This window comes from Silurus meridionalis, chromosome 5, assembly GCF_014805685.1.
Source record: "Silurus meridionalis isolate SWU-2019-XX chromosome 5, ASM1480568v1, whole genome shotgun sequence".
Lineage (NCBI taxonomy): Eukaryota > Metazoa > Chordata > Actinopteri > Siluriformes > Siluridae > Silurus > Silurus meridionalis.
Window position 1 is genome coordinate 17,933,044 of NC_060888.1, and position 12,520 is coordinate 17,945,563.

General features: G+C 40.4%; 1 protein-coding gene across 2 annotated transcripts; it reads right to left on the reverse strand.

The window, feature by feature from the left end:
- Positions 1-3,442: 3,442 nt before the first annotated feature.
- Positions 3,443-12,189, reverse strand: fgf24 (fibroblast growth factor 24). 2 transcript variants are annotated; one of them, XM_046850494.1, is made up of 5 exons: positions 11,370-12,189; positions 11,146-11,182; positions 8,149-8,311; positions 6,247-6,353; positions 3,443-5,233 (listed from the first exon to the last, which is right to left on the reverse strand). In XM_046850494.1, the coding sequence occupies exons 1-5, from the start codon at positions 11,399-11,401 to the stop codon at positions 4,955-4,957; spliced, it is 618 nt and encodes a 205-aa protein (XP_046706450.1). In that variant the 5' UTR covers positions 11,402-12,189; the 3' UTR covers positions 3,443-4,954. The 2 variants fall into 2 exon arrangements, with proteins under 2 accessions (XP_046706450.1, XP_046706449.1); XM_046850493.1 differs by having other exon boundaries at positions 8,140-8,311; positions 11,370-12,186.
- Between the last annotated feature and the right edge of the window lie 331 nt (positions 12,190-12,520).

Consider the following 12,520-nt stretch of genomic DNA (forward strand, 5'->3'; position numbering starts at 1 on the left):
TATCCGGCAATACACCTGTCTGCACTTGCTATACTTCTTGTTTTCTTCACTCCTTGCGTCTGTAGTTGTTCAGGTATTTTATTTGAATTGCAACTGTGTTAAAGAAAGGTTTTTGGTATGTTTAGCTAAATTTCATAGCCACTGCATAAGATTTACTGTGCTGATTTTTAGATTAATGAAACCGTAACAACAACAAAAAGAAAGAAATAATTATAATCTAAGCAGTGTTATTGAGTGCATGCCATTGTCGTGCTTTGGAGATATGATAAAAAAGTTTAAACCATCTCCCAAATCCCTCTTTACAGTGCAATTATTATTGCAAATGTCATACAATTTCATTTTTTACAACAATGTCATCAAAACACTGTATATTTAACTGATTGGTTGTTTGGATACTCTTTATATATTAGATAAGACCATCTGATACTCACCGTTATATATTATCGTATGCATTTTCTCATCATTCCATCGCTTGATTTTTTTTTTCTTTTCTATTTTTAAACAGCAAAAAATCTACAGTCTTTAAAGATGACTGCATACTATAATTGTCCTTGTTTTGTGTAAAAGTTGTTGTACCATTCGGACAGTACTGTTGGTGGTAATCCTGAACATATACCAAAAACCATACAACTTTTAAAATCAAGGCTTCACTGAAAAAGAGTAAAAACAGTAATATGCCTAAAAAATGTTGTATCCCATCCACCATTTTCTTGTGTGTTGTTCTTTTCAGTCTCCTCAACTGAACCTGTATCATCTCACTCGTAAATTGGATGTTTAAACTATTATATGATAAAAAAAAACGCCCCTGGAACATAAAGCAAAGGATATAAAAACAACCTTCGGCTTTACCAGCTATACATGAATCACAAAATGACTTCTGTATGTCCCAGAGTAAAAACAGAGCAGATGCGTGCGGTTGCACATGTCACTGGGGAGACGAAAGCTTGCGTTGCGGTGTCTGCGCTTAAGGGGAAAAAAAAGCACTGCACAGCAAGCTGTGACAGTTAGGATTATATTATAGGTCAACCATTATTTTGGTTTTGCATGTTTCTTGCACCTCACAACCTCAAGAAGAAGTTAAGTAATATTTAAGGAGACAAAGTTGTTCTGTCTACAGGATGGCTGGACCACCAGATTTCTGTTGACACGGCCTTTTCATTAAATATGCGGTTGCTGAAGAGTGCACTTGAGTGGGCTTGTGTCCATCTGTCACTCGTTCCACTGCTGACAGAGCCACTGAACACTTCAGCAAGTCGGTGACCACTGTGCTATTATACACACTTTATTTTTTCACCTTTGATTCCTCTGAGAAAACAAGTATTAATCCGTTTACTCTGTACGTGAGCACTGGAAAAATGATTAGTTCTTCCAAAAAGTGGCCCTTGACTGCACATTGTTCTGAAAATATCCACGATGCACCAGAGCCTTCTGAAACATAGCAAAGTCAGGTCCCTGTGCAACCTTTCACTATTCTAACCTCCCACATGGTGTCAGAACCTCAGTTTGCCTATGAATAGCTGTCCGTCGGCAGTAGTAAGTTCACAGAGCTATCGTCCTGAAAGGGAGGAGTGCCACAGAGGGATGTTATGTTTCATTTCAGCATACTGGGCCTGTTCCAGGGCCATCCTCCACTGATCAAAGGTTAAGCCAGAGTAGAGGAGCTGGCAGGAGCCCTGCACTGAATGCTCCCTGTTCTTTAATTTTCATATGTCTGGACTCTTAAAAAGCCTGTATTCGACCATCTTGAGTTCTGTCATCGCAGAATGGCTCCATCTACATGGATATCAGATACTTTTAGGGTTATCTCTGAGACAAAAAATGTCTGTTACTGTCATTCTTTCTTTATTCGCGTTTAAAGTATGAGGTCAATCTGATCCTTATCTCGGTAGCATGGTGCCATGAGATCCCAGTTGTGTATTCACATTTTCCTGCAATGGTAATATTTTTTTCCTCTCTCTTATCAGCATTTGCATGTGCCCTCCTTTCCACCCTGTCTGATCAAAAATGTGCTAGACAAAAAAAAAAAAAAAGATTTGCTAGAAAGAGAACACGCTTGGAGTGTTTCTTTTAAACTGCAATGTCCAGACAGCTGTCTGTGTGAAAATGATGGGTGTTTTTTTTTTTTTTTCAGCTGTCTATTTTGAGTAATGAAGTCCATGTACTACACATCACTCCACTTTCCACCTCAGGAAAGACTAAAAAAAAAGGGAGAGACAAAAAAGAAAGACGGAGAGGTTGTTGGACATTTAAATCAGACCGTGTCTTCCAGTCCTTGCCGCTGTAGGTGGCTGTATAGAGCTAGATCTGATAACATCAGTGAGAAGTTAAACAAAAGGCATTTTTTACTCAAAACGACCATCTTTCAGGCTGACTGCTACTGTAAACACCATTCCTGAATACAACATTATAAGACATGCTATCCTGCATTCCTTCTCCTCCTCCTTTAAAGAAACAGCTCAAATAAGCCTGCCAAAAAGAAGTCACTAAGTGTGAGAGAAATAGAGTGAGAACAATCCAAAATAGAAAAGAAATACTTGAAAATTCCAGACATTCATCTGCAACATTTTGCACCTCATGGTGAAACATTTTGGATCCTATGTGAAACATGTAATAACCATACATCTACGCTAATATCAGTTATTGACACAATGAGATCTAGAAAAAAAAAAGCAAGTGTTCCTCTTGAGGCAAATGCAGTCAGTCTAACAAAGGGTGCTATCTTCCACAGAAATAATGTCTTCCAGAACAAGATTTCATACCAGAAGATTTGAAAATCCATTTGGAAAAGGAATAGTTCCATTAACCGTAATACCTTTCCGAACAATCTCTTTGAACATTCCTCTACTCCCTCCGGTTCTAATTGATTTCATAAAACGATGCAATATGTAAAAGCGAGGAGGGAATCTGTTGACATAACCCTGAGTCTAAACGATCCTCAAATTCTCATGTTGTCTAAGAATCTCTTAGCTGTCTTTATGCGCCTCATAACTTAATTATGACACATTTCCTGGACCTTGCTGCTCATTTCTGAAGTGTAATTCACCTTTTCATAACCATAGTTCAGATGGCAAAAACAAAAAAAGTATCTTATCCAAGCACATCCATTCCATCGTTCAGAGGTTTTTTAGCGAATAAAAAGTGTACGCGAGCAAATTCTGGGCTGTGATCTTCCACAACCATCAATGAAAATCCAGATTTCTTCCTTTTGTCTGCTGACATATGGGAACTGGAAAGATGTAGTTGGAAAAATGCGAATCGCAAATAAATAAGGGAGGTGTGCACACGGATAAATGTTAAACTGTTAAGCAAATTTTGGAGCGTTTTACCAATCTTTAAAATGTCACATTCACATAGTGAACTGCTTCTTGGCAAAAAGGTGTTAGTCTTTAGAGGTTTTTGGAGCAAAATACAAAAAAAACAAAACATAATCATTCTTTTTCTTTTGTTTTTTAATATAGTCCTTATTTTTATTAAGAGGTCAAATAAATTCATCAGGCTGTATTTACAGAGAAAAGCAATAAATATTTTTTATAATAGTCATAAAATTATTATTTTTTGCATACTTTTTTTTTTTTTACCATAAATGTGTCATGTTTGTTAGTAGTATCTCTTAGAAACCTGTCATGTGACAAAGGAGTATATAGATTTGTTTACACTACAGCGACACCCATATGAAGGGTGAACCTTAGCACAGGTGAGTTCAGTGAAACGTGTTCCACTTTCCTCATTGTAGCTCAATTCAGAATGGTCAGATATAAAGCCTTTTTGAACAATAAGTACATATACAGCATGGTGTTGTCTAAACCATCAAACAAGGAGTTTACAAATGGAACTCTGGTATACAGAATAATCTGATAGTTATTCCTACAGAGTGGGGGGGGGGGGTCTTTATAACTGATTTTTGTTGTAATTCTTTAAAAGAAACTACTGTATAGTACTATGAATTACTGTAAAACTTTGAAGTAAAAATAATAGAAGTACATATGCATGTGCTAGTGTTTGAGAACAGGCCCACTGTCACTACAGTGCATTTTTGTAAACCTTGCACTGAAATACAGTGGAAAACAAAACAAAAAAAGGTGAAAAGGTTCTCATCAAATCGACGTGTTATGCTCTTCGAGTCCCTTCAACTCCAAGCTTCTCTTCATTTGTTTTAACAAGCACTACCGCCATAGCTGATGCTGATGCCTGGCTAGTCAAAGCATGTTGTGCTCTGCTGAATCACAGGTTGCACAAAAATGTACAAAAAAAAAAAAAAGGAATCATACAATTGCTGGGTGTGATTAAGCACACTTCACCCGCAGACAGGCCTAGAGAAAACGCTCAAGACAGCTCACAGAAAAAAAAATCACTGACCAGAAATGAAGGCAATGAGATGCTTCATGGACGGGCCCTTCAAAATATTGCACTCAAAGCTAGTGTTGGCCTGTGTTGAAGCTGGTGTGTTGAAGCTGTGAGTCCTGCCATGTGACCCTGTTATCACGCTCCTCTTGCATTTAAATGATAGCCCAATCCAGCGGGGGGGAAAAAACGGATCCTTGTTGTTTGGGCCAATTCAAAATGAAATCTATTTTTGGGATATTGGGAGTCAAATCTCTCCTTTTCAACAGGATGCCTGCTGCTGTAAACTCGTCAAAGTGGGAGACCACAGTTTCTTTTTTTTTTTTGTCATCCATAATTTGTCCAATATAAATAACAGAGAGTAACAGACACAATATAACATTACTGATAACCCAAAGACATTCAAACACCTAAGAGAGACTCAGAGATCTGGAAAAATATAAAAATAAAATATCTTTGAACATTTTTAAGATTTTTGTCTCTTTTTTTTTGTCCTGTAGCCATCTTTCAGCTTTCCTCTCATGCTGCTTAATCAAAATAACTTTTATGCTTTCTTAAGGCAAGACGTTTGAGATGTCTGTAAAGGAAGAGTGCATGCTCGGTCCGTGCCACTTCAGTTTGTTTTGTGGTTTGGCCTTAAGCGCCGTGCCCTACGCGTCCGTTTCGTTACAGTGGTGAAACGGAACTCCTCCTGAGGGTCCACCTTGCCCTTAGGGTCGCGTTTCATGAAATGCACTTCCTGCTGTGTCTGTGTGGTCCGTGAGCCTTTCTTGGGCCGGCCCCGGCGGTTGAAGCCCAGGTACCAGCCTTTGTACTTGGCAGACACTAACGCCGTGTAGTTGTTTTCCAAGAACTCCTCCACGAACACGCACTCTGGGTTACTCCCATTGAGCTGCAGGGGAGAGAAAATAACATGTCAGATGAAGCCCACCTGTTGAGCAACTCTCCCAAGCCCGTCAGCTGAGTTTACTTGTGAGGTATTAAAGTTATTTGCAATAGAAAGGTGCTGGGGGAGGGTGTTTAAAAAAAAAAAGAAGCTTAGTGTGCTGTGCATTGTTATCAGTTCAAGTGAAGAGAAAAGTTGCCTCCTTTAAAATTCTAGGAAAGAGCTTATACTGTAAAGTAATGTTTCTGGGAATTTATATCCCAATCTCTGATGACCTTTGGTTTTAATTCAAATCTACAGTCTGAATGTCTGGGTTTGTCATTTGTCAGTCTTCTGACTTTATATACAGTATACACCATTTATACAAATCGCCTAAACATCCAGTGGAAAATAGGCTGGATGTTCTAGTGTTCATACTAATGATTGGCATCAAACATGCTCGAAAAAATAAAAAACAAATGAAAGGTGTGTTGGCCTTTCTGTCTCCATGTGCACATTTGATACTTTTTTACCAGACTTCAAGCACCCACTTTGATAAAAACTAGACATCTGTGAAGCATAAAACATTGGCTCATTCTTTTACAAGTGTTGCAGCTGTTTGGGTTTTTGAAAATGCATGTCATCAGCTTTACAGTACAGCAGTATGATATGAAAGACATCATCGCTGAATTCACACTTTATGAAAGTAACATTTCCAGCAATTTGCTAATCACCTGGGTGACGACTAGAAGAGATTGTGAGGATAACGTTTTAACGGTGACTCGCCAAGCAGGGAAAGGCTGTGTCACTCAGTGGCCTTGTGCGTGACAAACATAATTAGGCCACTCTGTATGACGCCTCCTAGTGATCACAAAGCCAAATAACTTTTTTTTGGATGCGGTGTTTTAGAGCATGAAGAGTTTTCTAGTCAGGCTCTATAGGCAGCTTTCTAGATGTATGCACAATTTTAGAATTTGGTTAAAAGAAAGATGGATGCCCAGTCTCAATTAACCGATTTGGAAGATGATGACAAATCTTACCTTGCCAATGATTTTGCCGTTCTTGTTCATGCAGATATAGTAGCCACTTTCTTTTCCTTTTATTCGTACATGACTCCCAAATGTTTCTGTCTCAACTACAAGGAGAGCTGAAATAAAAAAAAAATTGAAATTAAAACACAGCTGTGGGAAAATATCCAGAAACTACCCACACATTTCATATTATTTGTTGCTTAGAGGTCATTTTAGTAAAACACATTTGATCAGTCCATTATTGGAATCATAAAAGGTTGTGAGGAAAAAAAAAGAAAATAAAGATTGATCAATGGCACACATGCACAAGTGGTGAGAATCGCTCCCATGACCACCCTGAACACTCTCTTTCTCTCCCTCTCTTGCCCTCTCTCAGTGTTTGGGCACCTTTGTTCATGCTTACCCCTCCCAGGGGGAGCTATCTGCCAAACCTCTTGAAGCAGTTAAGATCCCTGGGGATTGGGTTTCCAGTCGCCTTTAGTCCCTGCTCACTCAATCAAGAAGTTAAGATGATCCATTTGCTTAACACACAGAGCTATTCAGTGGAGCTCAAAGGCAGGGGGCTCTGAGGGCAATGCCAAAATTGTCTCCTTTTTAAAAGCAACTCACAGTGCAACAAGCAGGGGAACCAGTTCAGGCAGAGCACTTGAGATTTGTGCAGGAGCAAGAGAAATAGCCCTCTACCTTGGTTTGGGCCGGCGAATAAGGAGGTGATTTCACAAAGACGCTGCTAAAAAAGCAGAGCGAAATAAGAACAATCAAGGGACGGCTGAATGGATGGAGGGGGTATAGAGTGCACAGGGAGTGGTACACCTGTTTCCCTTGACTATTTATTTTAAATTATAGATATGACATATGCCGAGACTGCTTAAGAAGTTTCTCCTGTGCAACAGGCATATGCTTGCTTAAGGCATTTTTTTTTTAAATATGTCTGACATACTTGTTCTCAGGGCCATACATCTGTTTCACATGTTTGCCAGACTAGAGCACGAAAGCACGATGTTTCTACAGAGAAATCAAGTGTTGCATTCGTCACAACTGGCCGAATGTTAGAAACGTTCTGTGCGCATGCATAAAATAACAGAAAGAATTTAGCATTAGGTGTAATGAAAGTCTGTACTACTAGTAAGTAGTGAACTATTATCCTTTGTGAACTGATTATTAGAACACTAAGCCGCTGTATTGAATTAGTGCCGTGGCTTTGTATTGCTGAGAGGCAGAGAGCTCTCAGGTGCCAGGTGTGGGGATTTACCTGGATCTGCGTACAATCCTGCTCACACAGGTACAGAACGACCTTTATGTCTGAGCTTTACGCACAATGCTGCACTACTCAAACTCCAAACCTAACACCAGTTCACCGGCATGAACAAAGCAAGACGTTAGATTCTAGTTTATTTTCCGTACCCACGCCGAGCAAGTGACGGTTTGTGGTATGTGGAGGCCCTGAACATGCAAATCAGGCATAAGCCAGTTCACCACTATAAAAGCACCGCACTATAGACACAGCTTAAGCCCTGTGCCTGCTGAGAAGTTACTGTAGCAGCACCGAGCAAGACTCTGGCTGACACGGTTGAAAACGAGGTCGGATGTAAACACACTTGTATCACTCAGCGCAACTCAGCGCAACCCCCCACCACCACCACCACCACCACCACCACCACCAACACCACCAGCCCACCAGTATCCCTGGATGTGTGCTCATATTGGATCGATCTGTGTCAATTGTGAAAAATCTAGAGTAATCGCTTCTGGAACATCAGCGAGACAATATTAGTCAATAAAATGAGCATACAATTAAACCTCTAGAATGGAAAGTACACCAGGATGTATGGAGGTATGTGTTTGTTGTAAAGCCATCAGATCTGTCTAAAGTGGCAGAAGAGCACAGGAATGCTCCCGTACCGTACTTGCCCCCATCGTCTCCGTTAGCATTGATCTTCTTGCCAAGGATCTGTACATGCTTCCCCGTTGTCCGGCTGTACAGCTGGTATATCCGCACCTGTTTCCGACTCACGTCATCGCGTGTGTGGTTTTCGATGTAGAAGCGGAAGTCTGCCGAACTCTGGTGCGACTCCTAGATGCGGAGAAGCAGAGGGTCAGAGAGTGCGACTAAAGATTTGCAAAGTGAAGTGTAGAGTGCATTGCAAAATATCTTAATTGACACAAGTTGTTTTAGTTCTGGATCGTTTGTTCAAAAAAATCATTCTGAAGATAAAAAAAAAGAAAAAAAAGAAAAAATGCATGTTCAAGAGTACGGGCAGTTTTAGTCAATCTGCGTAGCCTTCTGAAAGACAAAGCATGATTTCAGGGTAGTGTTCTCTTTTCATCTCTTCGAGTAAAGCAGCTGAATACTATGCGCCTGGAGCTAAACCGAGAAAACAAGTATTCCATTTCCAATAGCAAGCCACTAGCAATTATCCACCTGAAGGATCAGGACCTGTTTCTCTGTCATCAAACAAATATCTGCCTGAGGTCAGAATTACCCTCATAAATCACACACATGCAGACACACACATCTGCAGACATGCTAACAGACATTTACGCAGACACATCTGCAGCGAGATATGTGTACACACACTCACACACACACCCACACATATAAAACTATACAACCTAAGGGATCTTTCAATACCCAGCATTAATTTTCATTCACATATTTTATCCACTGTGCCAGTTACCTGAGGCTTTATCCAAAAAAATATTCCCAGCCAATCTTTCACCTGCTATCCTTCTTAACTTTTTCCCCGATCCTCTTCTGCTCGCCTATCCTGTCATCCCTCCATATGAGGAAAACGTATACTTTTCAGAACCCCTGGAATCTAAGCCCAAGCCAATCCTGCTCTCCTCAGCTGTATGAGTGGTAATTACCCAGTAATGGGCTTTTATGTGGCTGCTCTCAGGTGGCTAATTATATACACATTACATACTCTGACTCGCTGTTATTTTAACCTCAGCAAATTAATGACATTTAGAGTGTGCGAGGGGAAATGCACTCATGGCAGAACAAATCGTCAACGCCGAGATGAGAAACAAGACGCTTCCACTAAGCTGTGTGTGCGCTGGACTGTGAGATGCATCTGAGCGCGCATCAGGAACACACGGACGAAGATACCACACGGGATCAAAAGCTCGCTTCTATTGTATTCGACACCAAAAAACATTTCTTTTATATCTGCACTGAATTTTTTTGTGCAACTGACCGATTGATTTTTGCTTGTAATCAACTGACAACTGATATTTGCTTGTAATTAATAAGCATAAATCATTTACTAATTCATGGATTAAAATGGAAATTTTGACTATTATTCTTAAAAAAATAAATAAATAAATAAATTATTATAAACGCAAAATATCACTTGTTTACGAAAGGTTTATTGCCATTTGGACCGAACCGTATCATAAATTGAAATACACGGTATGTGTTGCAAAAAAAATTGTTTTGGCAGATTTATCAAACAAAGACAGTCTGACTTCTTTTCAAGAGTAGTTCTGTCTTGACAAAAAGCCCACACACACTATGTATATGAGGGAAAACACACACACATACACATACACACAACCTTTCCTTTGAGGGATTTGCTCTGAAATCTCTCCATCTCTAGTCAAACACTGAGGTGTGCTTGGCAGACAGTTGCATCTCAGCGCAAGCAGGAAAACGGGACATGCCTATGCAAAACATTTTTATCGTGCTGCCTGTCTCCCTTCAAAGCCATCCTAGCGAAATGGATATCATTGCGACTTCAAAAGATCAGCACCATCCTTGCTAAGAAGCTGTGCACTCTTGCATGTCCGATAGGGCCCTATCTGCAGACACCATTCTCGGCTGTAGCTCAGGAAACAACGCATCAATGCACTGCCACTTCAGCCCTGCTCTTATAGACTTATCACACCATTGATTTCCCAGCATTTCCTCAAAGAAGAAAAGGACCAAACCCATTATAAAATACTGAGTGACGGAATGAAGAGAGAGAGGGAGAGAGATAGAGAGAAGCAGGAAGCATTTATACGCTTGCATCTGTGACCTGCAATTAAAGCACTAGTATTGTAATTACTGACACAAAACGCTGAGGAATCAGACAGCCTGCACTATGGTCTGGTTTGCACCAACTGTTTTCAGAATAAAGATATTAGCGTGCACGATTATATAACCCGCTTTAGCCATATCGACATAATATAAACTGCCTTTGTTCAGTAATTGAAGCTGTCTTTGTAGGTGCCTGCTGTTGGTATGACATGTTAATACAAGATTTTATAATCATTGCATTAGCTTATCCAGGAGTAACAGAGTGGGAAAAAAAACCGATTGTTTTTCTTCAGGGGAAAGAAACTGAAATGATTTGAACTCGGTTTAAATTTTTGCATCTTAAAAAGGCTTGTTATAGTGTTTTGAACCTTTTGTCGCTATTTGTCCTTGAATTGATGTGAAAGGAGAATTTACACTTCAAAAATGTCTGTCGACTGAATAAAAACCTTGCATAGAGAAAATAGAAAGAAAGGCTGATACCAAAGGGAAAATGACTTTTCACAGAGCAGTTTTGATATTGAACTTATCTCGTATGGTGCTGTTCCTTATTGCGCAATCATCGATGTTCGCATTATTGATTGATTTGTATTACAAATTTGAAATATCTGCTTTAGACGTGCATTTCGTGGATTCTAATAAATGATCTTGGAAATGTGGAATACGTTGTTTAGAAATGGTGTGCATGCATTTCATCTTCAGAAGTGTACTTTGAAACCAATTTAGTGCAGCTTTGAACAAAAATTGCATTAAAAGAACAGAGTAAAATCTACCTTTTTTTTAAAGGAAGGCATTGCACAATTAATCCTAATCCACAATTAATCCGAATTGACATGTATTCATATATCAGATGGTGTTAATACAGTTTTATGATGAGTCAGACCTACCTGTAACTGGAAGTAGAGGACCAGAAAATGTAAACACCTGGAGAAAGAGACAGAGAGATAGGGGGAAAGGATGGAAACAAAAAAAAAGGAGGAGTAAATCACAACGAATTAGACGAAATTAAGGGGGGAAAAGAGCATCAGAACGACACTCTCACATCACAGCTTTGAGCGACTTCTATTGGCAAGAATTCTTTGACTGGGGGGAATGAAAACGGCTTTCTTACACGTAGCTGAACCTCGAAGGCAGCACGGACATCTTGGTCAGATCCACCTGTTTTCCAGCACTCGCCGGTCCAGTCCGAAACTCGGCGCCGAGGCCTCACGCGCAAAATCCTGGGGGAGTCTCGCGCTCCCAGTGACACGAGAGATCAGCGCAGTAAAACTGTGCCGCTGGGAGCCACATCAGGCTCTTCCTCAATAAACCTGGATTGAATGCGAACAAGCGGCTGCGGATCTCTGTCCGTTTTGCTCCCTTCCTAATTCCCCCGCACGCTTGTTTTTTTATTTTGTTTGTTAGGTTTTTTTTTTTTTTGTTGCGGTTTTGGCTCCGCCGCGCGCGCGCACGCCTCTCTCTCTCTCTCTCTCTCTCGCTTCGAGCGCGGAAAGATTAAATTTGCACGCGGGATGCGACTCTTCCTCGCCGCCTTCAAATTCCACAGGCGCTTCTCTCCCCCTTTCTCTCTCTCTCCCTCTCTCTCTTTTCTTCTTTTCCTTTTCTTGTCTCACGTGTAGGGAGTGTCGGTCCGGTAATCAGAAGTTCAGTTCCGCTCGTACCTGCCGGTAAAGTCCATCTCAGCATGGATCATTGGTAACTTTCCGTGTCCGGTAGATGTGAAGTTAAAAAAAAAATTAAAATATATATAAACTCTATATATGTATATAAAAAGTTATTGACAGAGATCAGCAATAGCAAAAATATATACGAGATGAGTTTATCCGGTGTGTGTGTATATATTCAAAAAGCGCGTGCAGTCGGAGTGTGTTACGATCCGGAGCGCGTGTCAGCGGTTCATGTGCCGCGGAGACTCGGTGCGCCGCGAGGGGCTTTTTTTGGTCGCTAGTGGGTGGAAACCTGTCAGTGGTTTTTGCACCTGATAGGGCGATCTGAGAGGACCATCAGTACATCAGAGACTTTTTTTTCCCAACATGCTTCCCTGCCTTCACTGAGTTTTTATAAGTTTTCTTTCGCTTTATAAGTTTTTTTTTTATGGAAATTTTTTGCAATTTTCAGCTGAACTTGGACAGAACACGACGCAGGTGCAGAGCTTCAACGATGAAACCCCAGATTATGATATGGTGAATTTTGGACAGTGAGCAATTTATGAAAACCCCACCACAGCCACCACAGCTCCATAACTGTGTATCTTCTTGAAAA

Excerpts from the sequence above, each read along its gene's own strand:
- fgf24 (XM_046850493.1), bottom strand. The coding sequence starts at position 11,401 with ATGTCCGTGCTGCCTTCGAGGTTCAGCTACGT. Across the intron at positions 11,183-11,369 it reads CCTTCGAGGTTCAGCTACGT|GTGTTTACATTTTCTGGTCC; the intron begins GTAAGAAAGCCG and ends CTCTTTCTCCAG. Across the intron at positions 8,312-11,145 it reads TCCTCTACTTCCAGTTACAG|GAGTCGCACCAGAGTTCGGC; the intron begins GTAGGTCTGACT and ends CTCCGCATCTAG.